We start from the raw sequence: 20,692 nt of genomic DNA, 5'->3' as shown, positions 1-20,692 counted from the left end.
ACCTCAAAACTGCTTCTCCTCCAGTGTTTCCTATGTCACTGGTAAATGACATCACTTTTATGTCACCAAGATAAGAAATCAAGGAATCAGACTGAACTTCATCTTTCCCCTCACCCTAAATCCAACTAGTCCTACTGCTGAACAAGTGAGGATAAAACAATTGGAAATTCGTAAAAATGGAGCTAGAGGTATATACCAAGTCCTGTAGAGGATAATGGAAAAGTCCCTTTTGCCCCCATTTCTGAAATCTTACTGTTCTCCGAGGAAGCAGACTCCACAATCACTTAACTAGACAAGTGTTCAACAGATTTCTCTTTTCAGAATTCTGTCCTGCTGTTTCATTTTTTATATTCCCATGAGGACAGGTTGTTACTATTTCCCTGGGCCAGGATAACTCTTTTGATTTTTAAATGAGACAAATAGACCCAAGTGCCAAGCCCAGGGCCTGGCACATGGTAGATACAATAAATGGTAATTGTCTTTTGGCTGAAGTAGGACGGTGTGTTCTTGGTTTAATCTGCCCTTAGCAATAACAATCTACTTACTATTAAGCTCTGAAATCTGTATCTCCCCTGCCTTCTCCAGAAGAAATGAATAATAGCCAAGTAACTCCTCAGCTTTAGGCAGGGAAGGAGGGGAAAAAAATCACTACAATTGCAAGGAAGGATGATAAATACCAAAAAAATTTGAGAGCTCAGCCAGCATGACACAGCACTTCCCATTTCTTATCCTGCTATGAGGTCCAAGGGGGTTAGTAGGATAGTGGGCGGTGGGGACAGAAAGGGGGACGTAATACTATTTATTAAATGCTCCTATTTTATATCAGTGCTCTGTTGTGACCTGGGGGCATAGAGATGGACATGACCCAAATCCTATCCTCCAGAAAGTCAGTCTAGCAAGGACAGGCAGAAATATAAACAAGTAAAATAGTTTAAAAGTTGCTTTGTTTTGTGTGTGTGTGTGTGTGGCTTTTTTTTTTTTTTTTTTTTAAAGGCTATTGTTTGGACACAAAGTAGGGAATGCTCAACACTCCGGGTGAGTGAAAGTCAGAACAACTTCAGAAGAATTGCGGCATTGAGCTTAGGTCAGAAACAGCTTCAGAATAAATAATACTTTAGCTGAGTCTTTAAAAACATTTTCTTTAGGCCAATTGGGAGGGAACAAGATTCTTCCTGCTTGAACAAAAGCTTAAAGGTTTGAAATAGCTCCTCTGTTCTGAGTGTTACAGTCAAGAAACAAGAGTTATAGTAATAATAATAATAGCTAAAATTTCTAACATATAAGAACTGGGTACTGTGCTAAATAAAACTACAGAGATGATCTCAACAAAGAATTAACAGTATTTCCATTTTACAGGTAAGAAAAGTAAAACTAATGGATTAAGACTCTTGTCTGAAGGCCATACGTAAAATGATAGTGAGGAGTTTTAATTCAGGAAATTGACTACAGAGCCCCAGTTTTTCTAAACCACAAATCAGAGGAGTGACACGATCAGATTTCAGAAAGAGTCCCTCCAGCAGCAGTGGAAGGAATGGATGGGAGGCAGAAAGCGGCAAGCAATCCAGTAATTAGAACAATGAATGAGGCTGTCTAAGCACTGAGGAGTACTGAGGATCAGCACTAGGGCAGAGACGGTTGGGACCCGACCGGAATATCTGAGAAATATTTGGATAGATAGCTCGCAGGGCTTGGTGTGGTTGGATGTGATCCTACGTGGACAGCAGTGGACCGTTACCCTGGTTTGGGCTTTGAGGGCAAGGTACGCAAGCCATCCCCCACTCCCACCCCCGCCCCCGCAGAGATCCCGGATTGACCGCAGCGTTTGGGTTTGCAATAGGTCAAGAGGTTGTGCCTCACTCTCCGACCCCAACCTTCGGCTGCAGGGAGGGGGATTGGTACTTTCGGCACCCAAACCCGCCCCCAGAAAGGAAAAGAGCTGAGTCATTCCGGCTGCGTTGGGTTGGGGCGGGGCTCGGGCCAGATCCCCCTCCTCTCTCTCCACCTCGAGTACCCCTGATCCTCTCTGACTCTCGCGAGATCTCTACAGGCTATAAAGATAGCGTCTGGGGCACGTTTAGGGCGTCCTCTTCCTGACTGGTTTTGGTGCCTTGGAACTGGTGAGTTATGTGGCCTGGGCGGCCTTGGCGAAGGGAAGCACTCCATACCCCGCTCGTCGCCTTTTCCTCCTCCTCCTCCCGGGGCCTTTCTGGCTCCACTGAAGGTGCTGTGACCAGGGAGGCGGCCGGGCGAGGCCTAACGCCCGAGAGTGGTCAAGCGGTTTGTGCACCCTCACTTTGCGTATCTCCCGCCTTTCACCCCGTGGGTGCGGGGATCTGGAGTGAGCCTCGAGGCTAACGTCGGCTCGAGTCTCTTCTTCCCCTGGCAACCCGGGCACAGGGCGCAGATTGGCTTGGCGGGTAGAGCTGGGGGTGGGGGTGGGGGTCCACTGGACCGTTCGAGGAGATTCTAGAATGGACCCGGAAACTGACCCGAGGCAACCTTTAAGTCCTCTGGTAGGAGTAAAGGCTGTGCCCGTTTCTTGGCCGTGACTAGCTGTGGAGCTTCGGTGCAGAATGGGGTTTGTGGTAATTACAAATGTCCTCGGTGAAGACTGCTCACACCCATTTCTGTTGGTGCTTTCTTAAGTTCTAGGGTGGGGTGATGATGGGAGTGGCAGGAGGGTACCTGAAGTGGCGTGTGGGGGCGTGGTTTTCGCCGGGGAAGTTCCTGGGCAGATCCTTTGAGGAGGCGCAGACGGGCTACAGCCTTTTCCCAGATAGGTCGGGCTTTAATGGACGTGGGGGCCACCTGAAAAAGTAGGCTTGGACGAGATAGCCATTTATATTAAAGTTACACCCTATATTTGGTTGCCAAGTTGCAATGTGCTTTACTGGTTTTGTTGATATTAGTGTTTTAAGGAGTTAGAAGATTGCAATGATCAATGCTCACAACGTTTCTTTTGGTTGTGATCGTATGAATCCAAAACTTTGGTACTTGAAAATTAGCTTCTTGGGACTTTCAAACCGATGTCTTACTGGATTAAATCTTAAATCCTTGACGTTGACCTCGGTGAATCCATTGTAACATTGCTTCTTAGCGATAAAAACGAATCTGGTTCTACTTATTGCCCCAGGATCTTGACCCTCCCCCCACACACCCCACACCCGTTAGAAACCCATTTTTGAAAGGATTTCTAGAGCTTAAACACAACATCTAAAGTTTTGAAATTGAGCAGATGCCAGAATCCTGGTCTTGCCTCTCAAACAGTTGTACTGGCTATAGGATCTGCTCTCAGGCAAGTATACCTGGAGAATATCAAGTGTGCTTCTCACATTATAAAGACAGATGGAGGCAGAGTCCAGGGAAAGGGAGGGCAACAGGACCCACCTTAGGGAGTCAGGCATAACTATGTTGCATTGTGCATTTGGGTTCAGGTTTGAGCCTCCAACCACCTTCCCTTCTCTGCTTCTGCATAATGAAAATACAGAGGAAAGTGCCATCGCACAAATGATTAAGAAACATTAATAGAGATTACTTAAATGTATAAAGAAATTGCTGTTTTTAAATGAAAGCAAAAGCTGATATTCAGAGATATGTAATATCTGGTTTTGTTTCAAAAGTTGGAAAGCTCAGCTTATGCTTTTTTTTTTTTTAAGATTTTTATTGGGGAAGGGGAACAGGACTTTATTGGGGAACAGTGTGCACTTCCAGGACTTTTTTCCAAGTCAAGTTGTCCTTTCAATCTTAGTTGTGGAGGGTGCTGTTCAGCTTCAAGTTGTCCTTTCAGTCTTAGTTGCAGGGGGCGCAGCCCACCATCCCAGGTGGGAGTCCAACCCACAACCTTGTGGTTGAGAGCCCCCCATGCTCCAACCAATTGAGCCATCCTGGAGGCAGCTCAGCTCAAGGTGCTGTGTTCAGTGTTAGTTGCAGGGGGCAGAGCCACCATCCTTTGAGGGACTCAGGAGTTGAAAGGCAGACTTGCGGTTGAAAGCCCACTGGCCCATGTGGGAATCGAACCGGCCTTCTGAGTTAGGAGCATGGAGCTCCAACCGCTTGAGCCACCAGGCCAGCCCCATCAGCTTATGCTTCTTAATAATATAAATGTTAATGTATATATTCAGGGCCACTGGATTAATTTTTTGTTCTCCAGCTAAGTCTAAGTAGATGAAGGGTACTAGTTATCAAGAAAAAGAAGGCTTGTTTCTAATTCATTTCCTCTTTTTATCTTGACCAGCTGATAACAAGATGTCTTCAGGAAATGCTAAAATTGGGCACCCTGCCCCCAACTTCAAAGCTACAGCTGTTATGCCAGATGGACAGTTCAAAGATATCAGTCTATCTGAATACAAAGGTAAGAGTAATTATATTAAGTTCATTAAAATGGAATTATTTTGCAAGCTAGGGATGGATGGCTGGTTGAATTCTCTTACATTTGATTGTAAAATGATTTATATCTCCTAGGTCAAGGTCTTTAGGTTGGGAGGCTATATTGCCTTTGTGTTGGAGTGAGGTGATTGTCAACAGTTACCACAAGGCAGTTATCCTAGGTCCAGACTGCTTCTGGAGAAAGCACATACTTCGCTATGCCTGGATATACCGTGTTTCCCCGAAAATAAGATCTAGCCAGACAATCAGTTCTAATGCGTCTTTTGGAGCAAAAATTAATATGAGACCCAGTATTATAATTATATTAATTAGACCTGGTCTTAATAGTAAAATAAGACCAGGTCTTAATAATTTTTGCTCCAAAAGACACATTAGAGCTGATTGTCTGGCTAGATCTTATTTTCGGGGAAACACGGTATTAGCTCAGTTATCTTCTCAGTACTTGTCAGTTGTATTATTGGAGATAGTCTCATCTCATTGTAAGAGGCCTTCAACAATTTAAAGTCTCAGCTTGTATTTGAAGCTGTGACGCTGCTTGCTTAGTTTATGAAATATGTGTGTCAAAGCTACTGTGTTATTAAGCAGAGGGTTTAGGTACATTCCCTTGATGTTTTGCCCCTAGAGAAGAGGAGATAATCACATTTGAAATAGCTGTTTTCTATTATAGCTTCATGCAGACACTTGACAAGTTCTAGTAAGGCTCCCCTTTACCTTGCAGGTGAGGGCAGCTGGGTCTTTTGGGACAAATTGAGAATATAGATTCCTTAGTAAGCAAACCTGAAACTCAGCTGTCAAGTATACCTTTCTTATTGATGTAGTAATCAGTTCCTGGAGTCAACTTTTGGGTAGAACATGTGACTAGGTTTCCTGACACATCACACTTGGTTGGAATGAGAGCAGGTTAGTGGGGCCCTATGGAGGGAAGCTTGGCACCAAAGGGTGGTGACGCTGGCCCAAGGGTTTAAAGACAGATTTAGGAAGCGCTCCTCTGCCCCCCGGGGCTTGACTTGTTGAGACTTCAATGTGCTTGTTAGGCAAAGCCCTGCCTGTATAGGTTGTTTAGAGGAGTTTGTCGCAATTTTTGTTTTCAAAGTGAATATCAACAGCAACTTGTTTTGAGTTTTAAACATTGTTGCTTCCAGGAAATAAGTGAATATTTGGAATTGTTCCAATATCTCAGCCCATTAGGTGTGAGAGGCTACCTGGCCTGTTGAAGATCTACTTTAGTTGGTAATCTGAGTAACTTCAGTAAAATGCCAACTAGAAGTCTTGTTTCCTACCTGGAACATTTGCCTGGTAATTTTTTTCTTATCAGCCTTGTTAGGAACATGTTTGTGGTGATTAAGGTGATCACTTAAACCTTACCCGTCCTATTACGGTGGTTCATTGTGAAAGAAGTGCAAAGGCTCTGACTTCCTCTTGTTGATCTCTTAATTGCCTTGCAGCAGAGAATCCTGCAGTTCTGCCTTTTCTGGGCACTGATTGTAAGCATTGACATTACACTATCCACTAGATAACTGCATCCTTGCTTTTCTTTGGAGAACTTGGTGCTTACACTAATTTTAACTACCCACAGAAGATCAAAATTAGACTGAACAGTGTTTGTTATGTAGTTGGCAGCTAATAAGGAAGGCAGAAAAATAAAGCATGGAACTGGAAGGAACTTTTTTTTTCATGCAGGCCCTCCTGTAAGAGGTTCTGAAAGTAGCTGCTAGGAGACATCTGTGTGTGAACATCTTGGCATTTAGCTGTTACGCCTGCTACCAACTTAAAAAGGCCTCTTTTTCCATAGGAAAATGTCTTTAGTTTTCCATTCTCTATGAAGCAAGGATGTCTGTTTCAAATGCTAACTTTATTTTTTTAATTTTTTATTTAAATTTTTAAAAATTTTATTTCAGGTGTACAAAACAATGTAATAGTTAGACATTTATCATTTGTATTCCTCACACAGTGATAACCCCCCCACCCCCAATCTACTACCCCTCTGACATCGCATACAGCCATTACATTTCCACTGTCTCTATTCCTAATGCTGTACTCCACTTGTAATACACACACACACACACACACACACACACATATTTATAGTTGACATTCATTATTGTTCAGCTTCAGCTTCAGGTGTACACTGCAGTGATCAGGCATCTACATAATCCCTGAGGTGGTCTCCTTAATGAGACAAGTGTTCAAAGGCTAACTTTAAGTTCTTTTTTTCCCCCCAGGAAAATATGTTGTGTTCTTCTTTTACCCTCTTGACTTTACCTTTGTGTGCCCGACGGAGATCATTGCTTTCAGTGATAGGGCAGAAGAATTTAAGAAACTCAACTGCCAAGTGATTGGTGCTTCTGTGGATTCTCACTTCTGTCACCTGGCATGGTAAATCTCTTGGTCCATTTGGCATATGGACTTTTTAAACTAAGCAGCAACTGGGACTGGGAGGCTTTGGCAATAGACTTTCTCAAGTATTGGCTTCTGGCCCTTTGTGGAGAGGGAGTGCAAAGGCTCTGACTTCTTGTTGCTTTTTTATTACCTAGCAGCGAAGGATAAACTGCTTGGGTTGCAGTTGAGTATATCCTGGTGACTAACTGTCCTCAGCTATTCACTTTACTGCTGGAAAACGTTTGAAGTTTTTTGGGGACGTGAGATTAGAAATGCTGGAAAGGGGGAAAATACAGATACAGTTAATGTATTTGCTACACAGGAGTTTGAATGAATGTGATTTGTTGTGTGCCTTTTGCTGTAGGATCAATACACCCAAGAAACAAGGAGGACTGGGACCCATGAACATTCCCTTGGTGTCAGACCCCAAGCGCACCATTGCTCAGGACTATGGGGTCTTAAAGGCTGATGAAGGCATCTCGTTCAGGTATATACCTACAGGGGGGCTGACATTCATCAACAGAGTTATCTGATTGGCTCTGAGGGCCTTTCGTTTGGAGAAAGGGAGAGCCCTGATCTGCAGAGACTCTTCTCCCTCTTTTTTTTTAAACCAGTTTTATCAAGAAATAATTGACATACATCACTGTGTTAAGTTTAAGGTGTATAGCATGATGGTCTCATTTCATTCTTTATGTAGTGGCCTCCTCACTAAGGGCAACAACGCCTGTGCAAGTTTGGGAGACCAACCCATTTCCATTACTTCTCTATTCTAACAAAACAGTTTTTAAACCAATATTGCCTCTTCCTTATTCTTCAATCTCTTTTTCCTAGGGGCCTCTTTATCATTGATGATAAAGGTATCCTTCGGCAGATCACTGTAAATGACCTCCCTGTCGGCCGCTCTGTGGATGAGACTCTGAGATTAGTTCAGGCCTTCCAGTTCACTGACAAACATGGAGAAGGTAAGCCAGTCTGCCTGGTGATGGGACAACAGAATGGTGGTAAGGAGGAAAGGAGGTAGGAACAAAGTCGAACAAGAAGAAGTGATTGTGTCTCTTCAAGAAGTTGAAGTCTGGATTATAGTGGGTTGTGGGGGTGGGGTAATGGCAAAGTTTGGGGAAGAGAATATGAAGGCTTTTTGTCCCAACTTCATATTCCCAGCTTCTGCCCTGCTCATTTAGAATCCTTCACTGCTGCAGATTTAACTTATTAAAGGAGTGTAGGAGGATCTCAGATATATAAGGGTGAAACAAAAGGTTGAGAATCATGTCTAGAGATAAAGCATGCCATTCTTGACAAATGTTTATTGGAAGAGTTAATCCCTGTAGTCCATATTTATTTTGTTGGGTTTTAAAAATACGTAATATATGACCAGTTTTGAAATTTGGAAAAGAGGACTAAGCTTACTCAAAGACAGACAATAGGCAGATACAGCTAATACAGTTTTATATTTTAAAAATATGTACAATGTAATGGTTGTAGTTGTAAGAATTAGTCACGAAATGCCAAATATTATAAATATTTAATGTAGAACTTTTTTTTTTTTTAAAGATTTTATTGGGGAAGGAGAACAGGACTTTATTGGGGAACAGTGTGTACTTCCAGGACTTTTTTTCCAAGTCAAGTTGTTGTCCTTTCAATCTTAGTTGTGGAGGGCGCAGCTCAGCTCCAGGTCCAGTTACCGTTGTTAGTTGCAGGGGACGCAGCCCACCATTCCTTGCGGGACTCGAGGAATCGAACAGGCAACCTTGTGTTTGAGAGCCCACTGGCCCATGTGGGAATTGAACCGGCAGCCTTCGGAGTTTAGGAGCACGGAGCTCCTACCGCCTGAGCCTCCGGGCCTGCCCCAGTGTAGAACTTTTTAAGGAGGAAAGTTTAGGGCAAGAGGGTTTCAGATGAAATACCTATGTTCTTCATTTAGAAGTTTTAGGATCACATGTTTTTGTGAGTCTGCCCTTCTAAAATCTAAACATGACTAAGCAGATTTGGTTTAAGGTTTTTATTTAGCGTTTGCTAGAATATAAGCCCTTTTCCTATTGCTCTAGCACTAATACGTCTGTCCTTAAATATTCTCATTGCAGTGTTGTGATAAAGTACTGAACTACTTGATCCCAGCTTTTGAGTTTGTAAGGCTGTAGCTTTTTTACTCTACCTCTCAGTGTAGTTGTTGCTGAAATGAGACAGCCTTATCCCAACTAAGAGTTTGGTTTTAAGGACTCAGCTACTGAGGCTATAGGTTCAGGGTATGTGAGGAAGGAGAATCTTGAACCCCTGAACCCCCAAGCTTAATGTAATTGAGGACAAGATAGTTGTGATTAAGTGCTATTGATATCAGATTGAGTGCACAGGGAGACTTGGATGCATTTCTTACTATATCTCATTTTCTTTAGAAGTCGTTCATAACTAGCTTTCTAAGGCTCATTCACCCCGATCTTGTGATTTAAGGAAGACGGAAGTTGTTAGTCTGGATTAGTGGTGTCTCTCTGGGGGGACTCAAAAGTGCTACTGTGTTTCCCCGAAAATAAGACCTAGCCGGACCATCGGCTCTAATGCGTCTTTTGGAGCAAAAATGAATATAAGATCCAGTCTTGTTTTACTATAATATGAGACCCAGTCTTAACACTCATTTTTGCTCCAACAGACGCATTAGTGCCGATGGTCCGGCTAGGTCTTATTTTCAGGGAAACGCAGTAGCTTGGCTAGAGTTGTAGGCTAGTAGGGATCACTGAGTACTGATGTCAGAAGGCACCATTTGCAGAAGCTTGTGTGGGAGTAGATCGAAGGAGCAGATAGCTGTTGAGACTGCATCCCCCTGGTGAGGTGTGAGGTTCAGCACAGAGGAGTGGCAAAATTTGCCCTTTACTGGATTTTCCAGTAAAGGACCTTGCATATAGGCTAGTCTCTTGAACCCAAGCTTTCATGATTGTGATGCTTGCTTCTTCAGACTGTTGTTCTCTGCCGCTTTCCATCCCACTAGAAAAGGCAACAGCCTTTCTTTGTGCAGCCTTTATGGCTTATGATAGTTACCATTTAAGAGCCTATGAATACCAAGCAGTCTGTATGAGATATATTACATGTGTTTTTTATTTGACAAATAACCCTACATTCCTGTATTTTTTTTTTTTGAGATGTAATTGACATACTAGTTTCAGGTGTACAACATGATTTGTATTTCTATATTCTACATTCCTGTTGTTAAGGACCAATAAAACCAATACTTAAACATAGCACTTATTCATAGTAAATGTTAGACTCCAAATTCAAAGTCCTTTTTTTTTAGGTAATTGAAATGTTGAAAAAGTCATGTTTAGGGCCTTTTGTGTTGGGGAAGTTCTCTGAGATTACTGAGATTATCATGACTGGTGTAATTTTTTTCCTTGGAGAGTCATAGTACCTGGCACTTGAGGGCTGGTTTATGTAGAACTCAACCAGTTCTGCTGGACTCCGTTGATTTTGAAAAACCAACACTGTTGGATATGAAACATCCAAGTGTGGATCTTTCTGTCCTGTCACAATTGGTGTGGTCTTAAATGCCATGAGGCTTTAGTGCCCAGACAAGCTCTTTCTTTCTGGTTCATTATTCCTTCCTTTTTTTTTTTTCTAAATTAAATTGATTGGGGTGACATTGGTTAGTAAAATTATGTAGGTTTCAAGTGTACGTTTTAAAAATACATTCCTCCTATTTTTGTGTCACAATTGGGCTGTTGTTCTAGAGCCTTGTTTTCTTCCTACACAAAACAATCTTTTTGGTGTACTGTTCGCACCTACTGCCAAACTTTTGACTGCCTCTGGCCTGATCTTTGCTTTTATGCTGCTCTTTGTTGTTTGTACTTAGGACCTGTGTTTTAACCCTTTGGTGCCACTAAAGACAACTATGTAACAATCAAATGGGAATTTCAGGAAAGTAATGGTAGCTGGGTCTGCCATTTGGCACTTGTGCCATCCATACGTTGTTCCCAGATAACAGGTTTGAGGCTATGGCATCGATGGACTGAAAGGGTCTTACCCCCCTTTCCCTTGAGCAAGTGAGATTTTTGCTGCTCTATTACTGGACTTTGGTGACTACATGTCTCTTAAACAAATAATAAATATTAACGGAAGTGGAAACTCAGCAATTGGTCCCCTTGCCTCACTTCCGTCAGGTTAGCTCAAGGAGCATTGCTAGCTCAGGATTGTAGGAAAACGTTGAAGGCTGTGCTTTTCTGCATGTGTGTGAAAGATTCAAACTCAGATCTTTTGCTTATGAAGGAGGGTACAAGGCAGACTAAGTGAAATGTGCAGGGCCTTCTGTGCAGTTCCTGTCCCTTTGTATTTCACACTATCCAGTTTGGCAGAGTTAAAATAACACTGAGCAAGAGGAAATAGTTTCGTGTTATGGGTTTATAAAGTTCAGGCTTTGTCATTTATCTAGCTTATTTTTTTCTTGGGTATGGGAACAAGTCATTTTAAGTTTTTTTAAATCAATTTTTATGTTTTTGTAATGTATAACATAATTTGCCATTTTAAGTGTACAATTCAGGGGCATTAATTACATTCACAATGTTGTGCATCCATCACCACTATTTCCTGAACTTTTTCATCTCCCCAAACAGGCTGTTAACCATTTAAACAATAATAACTCCCCATTCCCCTGTCTCAGTCCTTGGTCACTTCTACTTTCTGTGTCTATGAATTTGCCTACCCTAGATATTTCATGTAAGTGAAATTATAAGAATATTTGTCCATCTGTGTCTTTTTTTAGCATATTGTTTTCAAGGTTCATTGGTGTCGCAGCATGTATTAGAACTCATTTTTATTTATTTATTTTTATTGGGGAATATTGGGGAACAGTGTGTTTCTCCAGGACCCATCAGCTCCAAATCATTGTCCTTCAATTTAGTTGTGGAGGGCACAGCTCAGCTCCAAGTCCTGTTGCCGTTTTCAATCTTTAGTTGCAAGGGATGCAGCCCACCATCCCATGTGGGAATTGAACCGGCAACCTTGTCGTTTAGAGCTGGCGCTCTGATCTACTGAGCTATTTGGCCGCCCCTCTGGAAGCTCAGCAGCAGCTTGTTGTCTTCAATCTAGTTGTGGAGGGCGCAGCTCACTGGCCCATGTGGGAATCGAACCGGCAACCCTGTGCAGAGCTTGTGCTCTAACCAACTGAACCATCCAGCCACCCCAAGAATCTCTTTTTAAGGCGGATTAATTATACACCACATTTTGTGTATCTATCTGTTGGATACAGGGTTGTTTCTATACTTTTTGGCTATTGTGACTGATGCTGCTAGAATACTGGTGAACAGATGTCTGAGTCTTTGTTTCGAATTATTTCGAATTATTTCGTGTATATGCATAGGATTAGAATTGCTGGGTCATGTAATTCCATGTTTAGTTTCTTGAGGAACTGCCAAACTCCCATACAGCAGCTGCACCATTTTGCATTCCCTTCAGCAATACCAGGGGTTCTCTATCCTTACCAATACTGCCTTTTAAAATTTTTTTATGCTGTAGCCATCCTTGTGGATATGGTATCTCATGGTTTTGAGGAGGGTTTTCAGGTGGGAATGAATTCCTGCCCGTTCTCGTGAACTTTTTTGCTTTCCCGTTCCCGAATCCCAAGAAAAGTTGGTCGGGAAATCAGAAAATCATCTCCTTGAACCCAGGTGGTTGGTAGTATCGGCCATCACTTTGTGGAAATGATTCATCGTGGAGAACAGAAAACAGTTTATATTGTGGGATTTGGGAATGGGGAAAGTGGGAAAAATTCCTGAGAATGGGGGGGAGAGTTCCCGCCCGGAAACCCTAGTTTTAAGTTGCATTTCCTAATGACTAACGATGCTAAGCATATTTTGATGTGCTTATTTACCACTTGTGTATCTTTGGAGAAATGTCTGTTAAGTCTTTTGCCCATTTTTGAATTGGGTTGTCTTTTTGTTGAGTTGTGGGAATTCTTTATACGTTTTGGATATTAATCCCTTATCAGATATGACTCGTAAATATTTTCTCCCATTCTGTGGGTTGTCTTTTTTTTTTTTTTAACTTTTATTTAAATGTTTTTTTCCAGGACCCATCAGCTCCAAGTCAAGTAGTTACTTCAGTCTAGTTGTGGAGGGCACAGTTCAGTGGCCCATGAGGGGATGGAATGGTGGCAGCCTTGTTGTTCAGAGCACTGCGCTCTAACCAACTGAGCTAACTGGCCAAGCCCCCTTAACTCTTGATAGTGTCCTTTATAAAAGTTCTTAATTTTGATCAAGTTCAATTTTTCTGTTTTTTGTTTGTGCTTTCATTATCATATCTAAGAATACATTTACAAATCCAAGGTCATTAAGTTTTACCTCCCTATGTTTTCTTCAGTTTATGGTTTTAGCTCTTATACTTAGGTTATTGATCCTATTTTTGAGTTATTTACTATAAGGAGGGGTCCAATTTCATTCTTTTGCAGGTGGAAATCCAGCTAACCCAGCACCATTTTTTTGAAGGACATTTAGGCTTATTTTTAAAAAAATGTATTTGAAGCATACATAAAATTAGCGAGAATATGAAAACTCATTTGCCTATCTACTATTAACGAATCTTGTCATACATGCTTTAGAAAGGTTGTTTTTAGAAAAGTGCTGTTGCTTAACTTCTTTACATTTCAGGTGCTGCATGAATAAATTAGATATATTAGGGCTGTGGTGAGGATTAAATTACATGTTTATTATCCTGCACTAAAAGGCTGAATGATCTTAGACGTACTGTAGGTTAGGCTTCCTGGTGCTTAAGTGTTCAGGCTATAGAGGGCTCAGATTTGGTTTTGAGGCATCCATTTGTCCTTGGGAGGAGGGTGGAGCTCACCACTGAGCCGGTTATTAATTAGTGGTACCTTTCTTTTGCAGTGTGCCCAGCTGGTTGGAAGCCTGGCAGTGATACCATCAAGCCTGATGTCCAGAAGAGCAAAGAATATTTCTCTAAGCAGAAATAAGTGCTGGGCTAGTGGATAGCCATGAGACAAAACCTCTTGTACTACTGTCATGCTTAAAACACAAGTCCTTAGATTTAGCCCAGATGTGGTATGGGATAGACAGGCCTTTATTCCTGTGGAGGAAATGGCCTGAACTTTGCTATGAGGCAGACCAATTGATGTGTACAGTAGTGAGGCATCACTTTTGATCTTTTGTAGTTTCTATTAAACTGGAACTGAGACCTTGTTTCTTCATTTTAGGTGGCATTTGCCTTTGATTTACTCTGCTTTCCTTCTTTAGGGAAAAATGAGGAGCAAGAGCTGTATCAATCAGGAAATTATAGAGGGGAAATGCAAGTAGACACAGGAAATGGAACTGAACCAAGGTGTTAACCATTTTGTTTGACTATATCTGGGAAGAAGTACAAGACCTGTTATAGTGTTGGCTAAGGCACTTCAGTTTGTTACAGGCTGCATTGTAGATTAGGGTCCCATGACTGATTGCCTGGGCATTTACCCTTTATACTATTGGGAGGGCTGCATGAGATCCTGAAGCTTGGCTTCTGATAAAAGCCTGGTACTGCCTTGGTAAAAGATCAGACTTAGAGGCTCTGTACTTTTCTAACTTAAAAACGGGAGGAGGAGACAACACAGGGTTGGTGTTTGTACGGTAGGGCTTTTGGTATCAAAATAACAGAGCTGAACACTTCTTGGCTTCCTTGAAGGTAGTCCATTTTTGGCCCTCATTCATATCATTGTCCTGAGGGAGATAAGTGTGTGGGCAGGGGGAGGTGGGTTCCTCCTGGACCCTTAAGGCTAGGACAGATTCAGAACAGGATCTTTCAGTGTATTATATGGTGCCCTTCCAGACACTTGTCTTTATCAGCTTCCCAGCCTACCTATCCCCTCCAGTGTTCAGAGCAAGACCTGTGAGCAATGCAGGATTCCCCAGGGCCTTCAATAACAGCTGACACATGGCTTACTATATGCTCGGCAGAATTTCAGAAATGCTTTACATGTATTTAGTATTCAGTCCCCACAACAACCCTGAAGCATTATTTATACCATTACTAGGGGATGGTTGCCCCTTAGGCCCTGTTAACAAGTAGCCTCTTGGAGCACTGCAGAGGAATATTAACAGGCAATAAATCCCGTATTCCAAGGCAGGTGGGAATTCTGGATCTGCCTTGGGGTTTTTTGTGTTTTTTTTTTCCCCCTATTGAAGTATAGTTGACATATATTGGTTACCTTGGTCTTTGATTTTCTGTTGTCTTGACCAAACTTCTCTGAGCCTTATCTTCGTTGAAGATCTCTACTATAACTTATAAAAAAGAATCGTATCCATAATAAAACTTCTTGCCTTGCCAAAGCCAAGTAAGTCCTAGCAAGTACCACTGTAAATAGGGATCCCACCAACGAGGAAGGCATCAAGGGCCTGGGGATGCAGGAGGTGAGACCCTGGGATTGAGCCAGTCGCTGGCTCTTCTGGGATTCTGAGGCTTCTTGGGTATGAGTGTGGTGAAGAGAAACTGAGCGGATACAGAGCTAGGCTCCTCTGAGGGTTGGGCCAACCCTAACAAGGCCAAGCGTTGTGCAGGTGGAGCGGAAAAATAGGCCTTCTGCTCTTCTGAGTATCGCTCTTTGGGTGTCACAGCATCTCGGTAAGTCCAGTCACGCCAGTGGAAATTGAAGCCTTCAAGAAGGGTGATTCGGTCTGTTCTTGTTGGTACACAGTCGAGGGGTTTAGCGGGTGGTAGATCTGGCACCTCTATTCCTGGCAGCAGCACCACCCCTCGGATGGCGAACCAGCCCCCAAATTGGGGATGCATGCACACACCTGCTATGTGCTAGGGAGGGTAAAGAAAAGCAAAGTCAGGACGTCTCTTTGGCACCAAGTTCAACTACCATCACTGCAAACTAGGTTTATTCACGTATTTCTTAGTCAATGGAAACTGATTCTACCTGTGAGCCTCTTGTGGCTGGGCTTTCCCATTCCATCTAGGCAACTTTATGAGCTCACTGGCCAAGAGGAAGGGTTTCTTAGGCTGAGCCTCAACTCTGTCTCACTACTCATCTAATCAATGCTCTGCCCTCTCCATCCTGTAAGGGTTTTATAAGCAGACAAGGTTCTCTGACCTGTTGTGTCCCCAGGTAGACTCCAGAAAGTACATGGGGCTGGGCTCCTGGGTAGGGCACACCTTTGTCTTGGATTGTGTCTACAAACTCCTTTACCCATGGGAAGTGGAGAAATGTGGGACCTGATAACCTTGAGGGGCCTTAGTCTTCAGACATTCACACTTGCCCTCTGACCTGGGTCCCCCAGGGGTCAGCTTCCACATCCTGTCGTTGGTAGTAGTAAGCAGCCCCTGCCACGTGCGCTGCCGTCTGTGCCAGAATCTTGGGGCGCCGGTTGGGGTGTACCTCATAGTCAGCAATGACTTCTACCTGCAGCTCTGGGAGGCTCTGGAATAGAGGACAGGATAGAGACTCAGCATGAGGGGAATCGTGACCTTGTCCTAGAGAACCCTAATTTGTGTTAACATGGGCCTGTCCTCAGGAGTCATATTTGAAGGGAACACAACCTTCAGACTTGTGTGTGTGTGTGGGGGGTTCCAGTGTGAAGAAAATGATAGTCTATCCAGGAGGGCCTATATTTGAAAGGAAATACACAAGGTCTTGATCAGAAACCTCTATTATGAGGGGTGACTTGGCTCTGCCTTCTAGAGTCCCAGTGTGGAGGAAGACATGGCCCAGCTTTGGGGAGACTCAGTCTAAGTGTGTATGTGTGTGTTGGGGGAATATTTTGTCCTCAAAAGTCTCCAAAGGCAGCATAAAGCTTCCACGTGTATGGCAAAGACAGGTGACAGATGGCATGGGGGATATTGGGCTTACTCCTATTTCACTTGGAGGCCAAGGGAAGTTTGGTCTGAGGTTCATGTACCGTGTTTCCCCAAAAATAAAACCGGGTCTTATATTACGTTTTGCTCCAAAAGACGCATTACGGCTTGTGTTCAGGGGATGTCATCCTGAAAAATCATGCTAAGGCTTATTTTCCAGTTAGGTCTTACTTTCAGGGAAACATGGTAGTTGTCCATCAGTGTAGGGTGAGTGAGACCTGGGGGGGCTACTAGAGGAAGGTGTCCCATCCTGGGGTTAGCAGGCAGAATGGGGAGAGATCACAATGTCAAGGCTGACTAGGATGTCACCCAACCTGGGATGTGGTTTGTAGCCCTAGGTAGGTCTAGATCCTGCATTGAGCTTGGAGGAGCTGGAAGCAGTTGCAGATTTGGAAGGTTGGGGAGAATATGAGCCTTGCTTACCTCTCTAACACGGCCCAGGTGGTAGGCCACACACTGGTCCACAGGGTCAGTCAGTGATTGGAGATGGCAGCTCTGCAGGAAGGGCTTGAGGGCCCGGTCGAACATGGCAGGTGTGCTGAGTACCAGGAAGGCCAGGGTAGGTCCTGGCAGGGGCAGGTGGAAGGCTCGAGGCAGGAGTGCATTGTACCATGCCACCTGGAACAGAGAAAATTCATAATTTAGCCTGGCATTCAAGACCTTGTATTTTGCCCCAGCCTCCATCTCATTCAATTGTTGGATTTCTACTGATGCTGTGTGATGTGTGTTTATGGGGGACTTGTCTGAATTTGACATGGAGTTTAGAATAGAGGCAGAGAATTTATGAACAACTACCGTTCCCTGAAAATAAGACCTAGCCGGACAATCCGCTCTAATGCGTCTTTTGGAGCAAAATTAATGTTATATTATATTAATTTTTGCTCCAAGACGCATTAGAGCAGTTTTTCCAGCTAGGTCTTATTTTCAGGGAAACACGGTAGGAGCAAAAATTGTACTGTGATTAGTGCAATGACAGGGCCAGATGAGGGTCCTCTGAAATTAGAAAAGGCTTCTTAGAAGCTGAGTCTTTAAGGCTGGGAAAGAAGCTGACAGGCTGATGTGGGGAGGGAGAGTTTGGTCTGTATTCTAAATAGAGGTGACAGCATAAACAAAGATAGGCAAAAAGTAGAGGGCATATATGGAGAACGGCAAATTGTCTAGTTTGATAGAAATGAAGGGTCTGTAGAGGGGAGCAGAGGGAGAGAAGCTGGAGAGATCGGTAGGAGTGAGGCTATAACTGGCCTTGAATACCAATTTAAGGAATATGGGTCTAATTTGGTGATAATGCAGGGCCGTTGAAAATTTAGGGAGTACACTAACATAATCAGTTTTAGAAAGATCAATCTGGCTGCAGTGTGGAGGATGGATTGGAAGCAAAATGGCAGCAAGGATGCTATTGCAGTAATCCAAAAGAGAAATAGTGGCCTGGACCAGAGCATAGATAGGTTGGATGGAAGGGAATGCATTTGGGAGATTCAGGAGACAGATTCCTGAAGGTCTTGGTAGCTGACTGGATGTGGGGGTAGGAAGTGAGAGAAGTAGGAGCCTAGAATGACTGGCAGGGCTGCAGATAGCTCTGTTCAGTACAATAACTACCCAAGTCTACCTGACCCACCAGATAGGCATCCTTACTCTCCCCCATACCTGCCATCCACCACCTCCACACCTTTACTCAAGCTGTTTCTGATATTTGGCATGTAAATAACCCTCCTTCCTTCCAATCTGTCTTTTCATATAAAGCTCAAATCAATTTATTCTGGGAAGTCTTCTCTCTCAAACTAGATCCAACCTATTTCTTCCTCTATATCCTCTCCTAGCACGGCCATGGGCCAGTGGAAGGAGTGGGAATGAGCAGTGTCTTAAGCATCAGGCAAAGGGCTCAAGCTGAGCTAATTTAGCTTTGTGTCCAAGTGTACAGTGAAGTATTCCCCTTTCGATCTGACGTTGTGGCCTTCCTGGGCTGTGCATCGGTTGTCCTGGGCTGGGAGAGCAAGGGCACAAGATGCCAGGGAGCTAAACCCCTGCTGCAGGCTATGAATAGGACCCTGGGCTGGTCTGAGCAACTCGACACACTTCTCAATGCTACTAACGGCTCAGTGCAGGGGACACACTGGGCAAGGAGGAAATCGACTTATGTAAACAAAGGTAGGTGGTGGTGCCAGTCGGGTGCAGAGTTTCTATACCCAGCCCAGCGCTGGTGATTGGCAACATCATGAATTAGCCTTCTGTTGGTGGATGGAACAAACCAGCCAATTGTTTGCTTGTTCAACACCAGGAATCCCCTTCCCTCCTCAGATGTCCTAAATCCTAGCCATGCAAACCTTCCAGGCCTTGTCCTTCAAAGTGACTCTGGCCCCACAGGTCCCTTTCTGCCTGTAAATTATGTAGATGATAGAGCCACAAGGTTACTGGATCATATGGTGTCTCCCACTCATCAACCCGGCATTATATGGGGTAAAAGGGTAAACGTGCGACAGCTCCTCTACCTAACCCAAGTCCCCGTTGACACTGTTCGGTAGGTCAGATGGACTCGGGGCCAGAGGAGCTTGGAAAGGATCAGAAGGCTTCCCGGCCTCATGCCGGTAGCACCGAGGCTAATCATACACCTCACTCTAGCAACACAAGATAAACCAACCTGGAAGGGGTAAACCTCGAAGCCAAAAGGGCACAACGTGTCCTCAATCTTCTGCTTCAGCTCTGCGACTTGCGGCTCCATGCTGCACGCTGCACGCTGAGCTTGCTGGGGAATGGAGTCTCAAGGAGAACCTGAACCGTTAAGTTCCGAGAAAGCTCGGACTCCATTTCCCAAGAACTTCTGGAACCAGCAGCAGAATTGCGTTGACTCTGAGCGGTGCATGCTGGGATACGTAGTTCATTTGGTCCTTAGAAACAACCACCACAGAGTCAGAAAGACTCGGTTTCCCGGCAAGCTTCACGGTAGGGTGTGAATGCGCCTATCGCCTCCGGGGAAACGTAGTTCGGTATCCTCCGTCGCCCGTTGTCTCGGTGAGAAGCGAGCTCTTGTTTTTCAAGCGGCTCCCCGGCAGCCAGTCTAAAGTCGGAATTTCCTGGCTTACTGGAGTGTTTTGAACCCGGCGGCGGCAGTAGTAGCTAGCACACGTTCGGCGTGATGGCGCTAGTGTTTTGTATCTGGGGAGGTCTCGACCAAGGTTTGGCACCTTCAACTCCCACCTGATAGGTGCATATCAGGGTTTCCCGCTTTTACCCCAGTTCCCCAAGAACGCGTCACCCCTGACTAGCCAGAGGCTCAGTTTTGGTCTGATATTGTATCCTCACCCTTGGTATTACCCTCTTTTGATCTGACGTTGTGGCCTTTCATGGGCAGTGCATAGGTTGTCCCGGGCCGGGAGCGCAAGGGCACAATACGCCATGGAGCCAGACCCCTGCCGCAGGTTATGAGTAAGAACCTGAGCTGGTCTGAGCAGCTGCACGCGCTTCTGAATGCTACTGACAGAAATGTGGCCAGGATTAAGGTAAGGGGACGCCTGAGGCCCCCGATTTTGGGGTGTGGATTACAGGACTCAGATCTCATTGGACAAGCACTTGTTTCTTTTGCAGCAGCGGTTGTTTCCCCTTGGCATCTCTGCTGCAAGTAAGTATTGTTTCTTTTTTTTTAATGCCCAGTCTTTTCTCTTTCCAAGATCTTCCTTTTCCAGTGCATGTACCATCCACTATTCCTTCAAGTGTCCAGCTATTTCCTTTCCTGAACAAACATCTGTCCTTTGCCCCTCTCCCCGCGCGCACACACACACACAGAAGCAGAGAAGTCTTGCACTTGTCCTTTCCTTATTCCCTCAGCAGACCTGACTGGGACCTGGATTTCCCCTCATCACTTGCCTCCCCAGCCAGGAGTCGAAGCTCAACAGTCTTGGGCTCTAGAGACTCCTATTGTTCCAGAGAGGCTGAGCTGGGCTGAGGCCCATATGGCATCTTCTCGCTGGGATGAAGTTACTATTCTCAGATCCCAGTTTAGATCCCAGGCTCAGGTGAGGCCTGGGATCCTATGTGTGTATATGTGGTGTTTGTGTGAGCTGAGGATACCAGGGATTGGGGAAGCCCCTTACCCAATAGCTCATGTGGTTTT

The 20,692-nt window shown here is 44.2% G+C and overlaps 3 protein-coding genes across 3 annotated transcripts in view; 2 read left to right on the top strand and 1 right to left on the bottom strand.

Annotated features, from left to right (window-relative positions):
* Positions 1-2,035: 2,035 nt before the first annotated feature.
* Positions 2,036-13,945, top strand: PRDX1 (peroxiredoxin 1). Its single transcript, XM_019749398.2, has 6 exons — positions 2,036-2,117; positions 4,235-4,351; positions 6,609-6,762; positions 7,130-7,252; positions 7,597-7,727; positions 13,626-13,945. Exons 2-6 carry the CDS (start codon positions 4,246-4,248, stop codon positions 13,709-13,711), a joined length of 600 nt encoding a protein of 199 aa, XP_019604957.1. The 5' UTR covers positions 2,036-2,117; positions 4,235-4,245; the 3' UTR covers positions 13,712-13,945.
* On the bottom strand, positions 12,771-19,380 carry MMACHC (metabolism of cobalamin associated C). The gene is made up of 4 exons (XM_019749397.2): positions 19,223-19,380; positions 17,011-17,205; positions 16,001-16,153; positions 12,771-15,537 (listed from the first exon to the last, which is right to left on the bottom strand). Exons 1-4 carry the CDS (start codon positions 19,301-19,303, stop codon positions 15,118-15,120), a joined length of 849 nt encoding a protein of 282 aa, XP_019604956.2. The 5' UTR covers positions 19,304-19,380; the 3' UTR covers positions 12,771-15,117.
* Positions 19,381-19,548: 168 nt separating this feature from the next.
* Positions 19,549-20,692, top strand: part of TESK2 (testis associated actin remodelling kinase 2) — a 126,405-nt gene continuing 125,261 nt past the window's right edge. The window contains exons 1-3 of the mRNA XM_074334636.1: positions 19,549-20,081; positions 20,167-20,200; positions 20,410-20,594. The gene's annotated coding sequence lies outside the window, so the exon portion shown is untranslated. The remainder of the gene's footprint in view (positions 20,082-20,166; positions 20,201-20,409; positions 20,595-20,692) is intronic.

The sequence above is a fragment of the Rhinolophus sinicus genome, linkage group LG06 (genome assembly GCF_036562045.2).
Source record: "Rhinolophus sinicus isolate RSC01 linkage group LG06, ASM3656204v1, whole genome shotgun sequence".
NCBI lineage: Eukaryota > Metazoa > Chordata > Mammalia > Chiroptera > Rhinolophidae > Rhinolophus > Rhinolophus sinicus.
Note: the sequence above shows the minus strand (reverse complement) of the source record. Positions and strands in the feature narration are given on the sequence as shown.

Coding starts and splice junctions, on each gene's coding strand:
- PRDX1 (XM_019749398.2), top strand. CDS start 4,246: ATGTCTTCAGGAAATGCTAAAATTGGGCACCCTGCCCCCAACTTCAAA. Junction 4,352..6,608: donor CAGTCTATCTGAATACAAAG/GTAAGAGTAATT, acceptor TTTTCCCCCCAG/GAAAATATGTTGTGTTCTTC. Junction 6,763..7,129: donor CACTTCTGTCACCTGGCATG/GTAAATCTCTTG, acceptor CTTTTGCTGTAG/GATCAATACACCCAAGAAAC.
- MMACHC (XM_019749397.2), bottom strand. CDS start 19,303: ATGGAGCCGCAAGTCGCAGAGCTGAAGCAGAAGATTGAGGACACGTTG. Junction 17,206..19,222: donor TCGAGGTTTACCCCTTCCAG/GTTGGTTTATCT, acceptor TCTCTGTTCCAG/GTGGCATGGTACAATGCACT. Junction 16,154..17,010: donor ACCTGGGCCGTGTTAGAGAG/GTAAGCAAGGCT, acceptor CCTCTATTCCAG/AGCCTCCCAGAGCTGCAGGT.